At 41.8% G+C, this 7,807-nt stretch overlaps 2 protein-coding genes across 2 annotated transcripts in view; both read left to right on the forward strand.

Annotated features, from left to right (window-relative positions):
- Positions 1–7,807, forward strand: part of bms1 (BMS1 ribosome biogenesis factor) — a 654,080-nt gene that overhangs the window by 498,689 nt on the left and 147,584 nt on the right. The gene's annotated exons all lie outside the window — the stretch shown is intronic.
- The window catches only part of LOC123983434 (receptor expression-enhancing protein 3-like), an 81,611-nt gene that overhangs the window by 31,838 nt on the left and 41,966 nt on the right, over positions 1–7,807 (forward strand). The window contains exon 5 of the mRNA XM_046069691.1: positions 2,951–3,027. Within this exon, the coding sequence (XP_045925647.1) occupies positions 2,951–3,027 (77 nt within the window). The remainder of the gene's footprint in view (positions 1–2,950; positions 3,028–7,807) is intronic.

Consider the following 7,807-nt stretch of genomic DNA (forward strand, 5'->3'; position numbering starts at 1 on the left):
CAAGACAATGACCCTAAGCGCACCGCTAAAATAACGAAGGAGTGGCTTCACAACAACTCCGTGGCTGTTCTTGAATGGCCCAGCCAGAGCCCTGACTTAAACCCAATTGAGCATCTCTGGAGAGACCTGAAAATGGCTGTCCACCAACGTTTACCATCCAACCTGACAGAACTGGAGAGGATCTGCAAGGAGGAATGGCAGAGGATACCCAAATCCAGATGTGAAAAACTTGTTGCATCTTTCCCAAAACGACTCATGGCTGTATTAGATCAAAAGGGTGCTTCTACTAAATACTGAGCAAAGGGTCTGAATACTTATGACCATGTGATATTTCAGTTTTTCTTTTTAAATAAATTTGCAAAAATGTCTACATTTCTGTTTTTTTCTGTCAAGATGGGGTGCTGAGTGTACATTACAGAGAAATAAAATGAACTTTTTTGATTTTTGGAAAATGGCTGCAATGAAACAAAGAGTGAAAAATTTAAAGGGGTCTGAATACTTTCCGTACCCACTGTATATCGGTCGGCTCTAGTAATGATTGTGCTGAATGAAACCTGTCAGCATGTACTACCAGTCAGTCTCCACTGCTGCTCAGCTCTGTCTTCATGCTCTGTCTACCAAGTTTAGCATTACCAGTGGGCCCGGTGGCTGTAAAGAGCTGATGTCAGGTGTTTTTTCCCCTTCTCTTTTAATGGAAGACAGTTATTCACCGATGGGGCCAGTAAATGTCTGCTATTGCCTCAGGAAGGTAAAATGGCTGCTGTATATTTCACTGAGGTCACATCTTAATGGCCTCCCTACTGATGAGATGAAGGAGGGAGGGAAAGATAGGAAACATGCTGTTAGAGACAGAGAGAGAAAGAAGGGGGTATGAAATGAAGGATAAAAGGGAGCGAGGCAGAAGTAGATTGAAACATATAAATTAGATGTCCTCTCCATCTCACTGGCTCTGTTTCACTCTCTCTCCTTAAGATTTATCATTCCCATGAGCCTGTGTGAGTATGGGAGGAGTTCACTATGAGGTCACCAATTAACCAGTCCAGCAGTAATGGTGCAGGCAACGGAGAGACGTGTGTGTGTGTGTGTGTGTTCAGCGTCTGCCTAACGTGAGTTAGACTGCAGGCATGTGTGTGTTTGTGCTTGTGAAACAGGTGAATGTGAGTGTTTGTATTCTGTGTCCCTCTTTCTTTCAAACACAGACTTTACTCCCTCACTTCCACCTCCCTCCCACCCCCCCAAACACACACACTGACACTGGCTAATGAAATGTCAGTGTGTGTTCAGTCATGCAGCAGTGGTCGGGTCTGGCTAATACCTCAGCCTGCCATGTGACTGTCTGCTCGCCTGCCACTGTGTACCACCGGCTTTGATATGGAAATCCAGCCTGAAGTCTGGAAAGCTCTTACAGAGGGATGGAGGGAGCGAGAGAGCAAGAGAGCAGGGAGGACAGCAGAAAGCATAAAAGCAAAGCGAAAAATCCTAAACCTCAGTTTGCCCTTCACTACTACTGGCCTGAGGGGGGAAAGAGGTGCCAGGATAAAAGGAGAAAGAAAGGGGAAGAATACCATATAATCCTCTCATTCTGTAACCGAGGCCATCTAACAGGTTTACACTTAAAACAAGACAATTTATACTTCTGTGTGGAAACTACATTGTAGGTACACCACAGCTACAAACCCTACGCTGTAGCCTGATTCGCACCTCCCCAAAAAACTGTCTCCTTCTGCCTCAGCTGGTTGGAGGGTTGTTCGTGCCATCTCCTCCGACGCCTTCAATCGTGTCTGCGTTTTAGTAATTTCACTAAGAGTAACTGCTGTTCAACATCGATCAGCTCCAACTCTTTACACGATATGCTCAGTTTCACTCTTCATCGCTACAGCCTACACGTTCGCATAAGAAGAACCTCAGCACAATGGATCATAGAAACCCCACCGCCAACTAGTGTTTTGGCGGTGTAATTGCAGGGCGATGCTTACGACAGCACACAGCCTTGACGCAGAAGTATAAATTGGCCTTGAGTAGAGCTACAGGTGTGAATGCTCCAAAGATATATTGAGGACCCACTGAGGTCTTGCTTTTTCCAACCTAATTCTTGTTATTTTTAGTCTGGTAAACTGTTAATTCATCAAATTCAGGTTTAAAAACAACACATTTGGACTTTGCAAACAGAATTGATGTATATGCTTATTAGGATATATAGCGCAAAAGTGAGATCTGATCACGTAGTCACTCGAGGTGCATTCTAAGCGTTCTTTCGGTAGTTCTGCTCAATCAGAATTTCCTTTTACCAGCTTTGGTGATGACGAATATTAGAATATTCAGGTAGTTCAAGTGTCTGCAAGTGGATTTTCTTACCACACAAAAGATGACATGAATATATATGCAAATATTCATATATCCGCCAAAATCATGCTATGTTTTGGAAAGCAATTATGACTTTTTTTGTATTAATACGGCATCATTAGGTCAGTGAAAAAACACGTCATATAATCTTGCATCATCATCAAATCATCAAATTCTAAAGCTGGTGAAATATTGCAGTACTGAATAATTGAGGCCCCTAAAATGTTTTAAACAGGAGATAAAGTTGTTATAAACCGGCCGATATTGGATTTTTGAGGCAGGTATGGAAATTTTGATATTTAGAAAATCCAAAGATGATTTACTTGCCATTGTCATTTTTAAAACCTTGATATGGATCACTTAGATTAGTTTTTTAAAGAATTGTGACAAAGATATACATACTTTCTTGTCAGTGTTCTGTTTTACGGATTATTTGATGGAGACAATGTTTCTGAATGACTTCAGTTCTTGTTGTGCATTTCTGCATTGCTACTTTTACTTGCCAGCCAGCATATATACTGTACCAATAAGCAAATATCTGGTTGCTGTATTGCTCTAGCTCGGTTGTTCAGTGTTTTTTCTGTTTTGCATATGTGTGTCTTTGTAGGTGAGATGGATGATGTACTGGATTGTGTTTGCCCTCTACACTGTGCTGGAGACCATCACCGACCTAACATTGGCATGGTGAGTTACACACAAATAAACGCATATGACTGTATCACAGTTAACACTAACACTTATTTAATCAGAACCTAATACTCCTAATCCAAACAGTCCTCTGATATGTACACTGTGTTTTGGTGATTGGAAGATTAATTATTATGTTAATATATGGAATTTCAGTGATAGTTAATTTAATGGAATAGTAATAGTCTTGTAGTAATGAGGATGATGGCTGGACAAATGTGTGGATACACAGATAGTCCTTTTCCACGGCTTCCAAGGGTAACTTTGTTATTTTTCACCCTGGACACCATTTTCTGTCTAAGGAGGACAACAGTTTTTGAAATTGGTCTAGTATTGAGCGAGCGAGCTGCAGCTGGCAGCAGTGAAACAGGGCTGCAGCGTAATCCTTGTATGCAGTTGTACCTCGTCAAAGTACGACCCCTAAAGAGCTAGTTTCTGCCACTGACTGGCTCAGATTGTGTCTGATTACAGGAAAGGATCCCTACAGAGGAAGAGGAAGATTTTTTTGTTAACCAGAAACAGTAGTTAGTTTGCTCTAGTCAAAGCCACCATACCTTAGTTAGTCTTTAACAACCTACAACCTGGGGTTTCTTATAACCTGCACTTTAAAAACTTTGAGTCTTCAGTGTGAGTTTTTTTTCTTATGTTTCTGTGACTTTTCAGATGTATGTCATTAAAAAAAGCTTCAACTGCACTGACTTCATTAAAGAGGCTAAAGAGACAGGAGCATCCACAGCTTGTTTCAGACAGAGGCTGAAATGAAGAGCCAGTATAAGACAGAAAGTTATTTTTAGAACTTTGAATCATGCAAAGCTGCCATACAGGAGTCACAGAACTACAAAGTAGGACTGGAAAAGCAGACTAATAGGTCTCCTTTAAGTTTTCCTGAACCCACACAAGTTTCAAACAACATTATTCTGCTGCGAGTGGAGAGCAGCGCCAGTGTCTGCCAGAGTCGGGCAAGCAGGCATCATATCCAGGCTCAATAGCCTCAATGGACATAACATTAGCTAATGGCAAAGGCAAAGAGACTGAAAAGGACGTTTGCAGACAAAGCTAAGAAGAGAAAAAGGGAGTGACCAAGCAAGAGGGCTGCCAGATGTTGGCGAGAGCTTTGGTGAAATAAAAGGCTGCAAGGCAGATGCTGAGCTAGTATTCAGGGTGTGATTTTTATTTATTTATTTTTTTTCCCCGGATTTTCCGACCTGAAAATCGGACCCATGTGAATCATGCAGACCTGTAATTAAAAAAAGAAGTTGGCCGAGTGAAATGGAAAGGGTGAAATGGAAATGATTTGAGGACATCTACAGGCTGACGTGTGTAAAGTTTTCTTCCTTTCCAAGTATCAACAAGGATGTTCGTTTGCGTTCAGCTGCCCATTCCACACCTGCGCAGTGTGTACCACAGTCGCTCTCGTGCATCAGCGGTACGTAACGTGTTGGGCAGTAACAGCAGCATCGTTCGCCCTGGCCTGTTTTTTGAAAAAGCCCCGGATCTCAGAAGGATTTTTAATAAACAAACAACAAAATGCTGAAACTTAAACTTGACTCTCTTAATTAAGGTTACGTGCGTGTGAGCGCGCGCCAGAGATTATTATTATTTATTCTGCTGCAAATTAGCGGAGAATAAGATGATCCAGCTGTAGCTCTGTGTCTGTCCTCTCTGCTCCACCTGAAGCTGTGAGCTGCACTTTATCAGAGGCGCTGAAATTACCTTGTGTGGGTCTGTGGTGAGGTTAATCACCTAAGAGGCATAGGAGGCATTCTTCATTTCAAAATCTATGTTTTGTCCCCCCCTCTTTCCTAATGTAAAATTTTATTTCACATTGCCTTCCTGGCTCAGGCGATTTAGGAGCTGGCTCATATAGGAGGCGGTTTACTAAGAGACCAGTCAATCACTCACAGTCCACATCAGTCGCGGACAAAATGTAGGCGATAGAAATGTTGAGGGAGGAAAAAAGAAGTTGCTGGAGGCCGGTGCAGTAAAGTGCCTCAATATTACAGACTTTTCTTTTGTGCTGCTGTTCCTTCTAGCTGAAGGCAGCAGTGATGATGTCTGCAGCAGGGGTGGGTACATCTAATGTAGGCCTACTCTTAATTAATACTTTCACTTTCCATTAACGGTGCATTAAAGTGTCTTTAGTCTCTGCAGAGCAAATGAAGACTACACACTGTAAGATCTATGTCAGACGATCACTGCATTGATGGAGATATATTATATATATGATATATATGTCCTGTTGTTGATCAGAGCATCGCTTTGGACATTAGCCTGTTTCTTTTCTTTAATACGCAGTGGTTACTATTTGTTTTGTAGCGATGTCTGACGGTGAGTCCTTAAACAGAATGTCGCCGGTGAAACTGATTTTTCACTCAGCAGCTACCAGCTGTTATTTATTTTTGAGATGCACAGAGAGAGAATATGGCGGATAAAATAGTTCTGTTGGGCTTTACGCATGGCGCACAGCTTCCTCTGTATGTAGGTTTACCTGCTTCAACAACGAGCTGCTCTCGTGTTGCTGCCACAATAATTCTTTGCATTGTGAAGGTTATTTAGAATAGAATTTAGAATAATCAGATTGTATTGGCAGCCTGTGCGACTGCAAAGCAAGCGGTTTGGTTGGCTACATCTTCATAATAAAAGGCACAGGCAACAAAAGTTGGCTGGACAGCAAAAGTGATATTTTAAAGTGATCTTATCAACACCTTCATGGAGATTTAAAAAGGAAAATAATTGTAGAAATAGCTAAAGATAATCAGCTTCTTCACTGCATTTGCAGGAATATTTTAATGGGCTACTTAAAAAAATAATGTGGACACATAGGGGCTGTGAGCCTGCACAGCAAAACATGCAAGAATTAAATCCCCACACTACCATGGATAGTAGTGGTGCAACGGGTTGCAGAATCTGTGGTATGGATCCCTTCCACACGGTGCGGATTGATTGCAAAGTTTATGATTTATCCTGTTTGACCTCTCAAAATATTCTTTATTCTGGAAATGTCAGAGAACCCAGTTAGATTCTGAATGTGCATAACTTTGAACATGAGCAGAAAACCTGCTGAAACACAGGAGCTATTAAAGTCCAGGAGTTGTAACTGAATTAAAATGATTTAATTTATTATTGATGAGGTAAAAAGGTGCCACATGCACATTTAAAGAGGTTACCTCAATCATTCACGTCTGTGTGTGTTGGTTCAGCAGTGATGATATTAAAAGTTGATCTACAGGAGAAACATATCTGAAAGCAACCCAGAATGCCTGAATGCCTGTACTACTGCCTGGCCAAGGCAGGAAGTAGTAAAATTGCACATTTAAGATGGAAATAAATAATCAGTTACAAGGTCATAAAATATCAAAATGTTCTTAAATATTCACCACAATTCAGCAACACCTGAATTTTGTGTGTCCCTTTACATAAATAATTTCCACAATAAATTGATGCAGGGGTGGTGTGGCGGTGCAGTGATTTGCACTGTTGCCTCACAGCAAGAAGATCATGGGTTCAAACCCCAGTCGTCTTGGCCTTTCTGTGTGGAGTTTGTATGTTCTCCCCGTGTCCGCGTGGGTTCTCTCCGGGTGCTCTGGCTTCCTCCCACCGTCCAAAGACATGCGGCCTAGGTTAATTGGTGTCTCCAAAATTGTCCTTAGGTGTGGATGTGAGTGGTTGTTTGTGTATGTATGGCCCTGCGATGGACTTGCAACCTGTCCAGGGTGTACCCCGCCTTTCGGCCAATGTCAGCTGGGATTGGCTCCAGCCCCCCGCGACCCTGTACGCAGGATAAGCGGTTGATGATGGATGGATGGAAATTGATGCAGAAAAACACCAGAATGCAGGAAGTTAATTCTTTAACACTCACAATTTACTGCTTTACATGGGGTGGGGAGTCAATTATTATGTGAAGATATGAAGTTTTATGGCCCAATGTTTCAAGATCCTAAAAACGCCCCATAGGGCAGTAATACTGTAATATTACTTTTCCCAGTAAAGAATAGTGTGACGGATTACTATTTCCAAAACAGTAATGTTATTATAGTTACCAATCATATTAAGGCTGCCCTACTGCAGGCACCATCCCTGACGTGAATGCGCGAGCGCTGCAGCTCAGCAGCACCGGACTTTATCAGCTATAAGCCAAAAAGGAAGACAGGAGAACAGGGAGGAGAGGTATTTTCGACAGCTGTAAGTAACAATGTTGCCATTATTATGTCACAGTCTAAGATGCAAAGAACGTTGTCGTCTGTGGTAAACTTTGTGCAACCAGCAAAAAGCTTTTAACCGCGAACAATTTTACATTGACTTAGGCTAATTGAAGCATCAGCTAAAGCAAAACAGCAACGTGAAACTCAGAAAGAAACTCCGGCCGCTACTGCCAGTGATGCTTTGACTAATCGGGAGAGTGTGGCGTTATATCACCCAGTACCCAGTAATAAGGAGGCTAGAGTAGCTAATATTACTTTTTTAAGGAGTAGCCTATATGCTAAGTAAATATGTAATAGCTATATTATTTCTGAGTAACTTCCCCAACACTGAGTTGACAATAAGCATCGGATAAATTGGGTATGATTTGATCATTGCTTGTTATAGGCTTATAGGCTCACTTTGCTGTATGAATAGTTGCTTTGTAAGTCTTTATGTCCTTATGTTAAAGGTTTTGGCAAGTTATAAAATAATTTCTTGTGAATGGTTGTGACAGTGTTTATAAGGCCTTTTCAGACGGCTATGATCCACGGGGTCGCTCTGCGCTCCTCATCAACAGACAGGCAAACAAGCGCTC

This window comes from Micropterus dolomieu, linkage group LG14, assembly GCF_021292245.1.
Source record: "Micropterus dolomieu isolate WLL.071019.BEF.003 ecotype Adirondacks linkage group LG14, ASM2129224v1, whole genome shotgun sequence".
NCBI lineage: Eukaryota > Metazoa > Chordata > Actinopteri > Centrarchiformes > Centrarchidae > Micropterus > Micropterus dolomieu.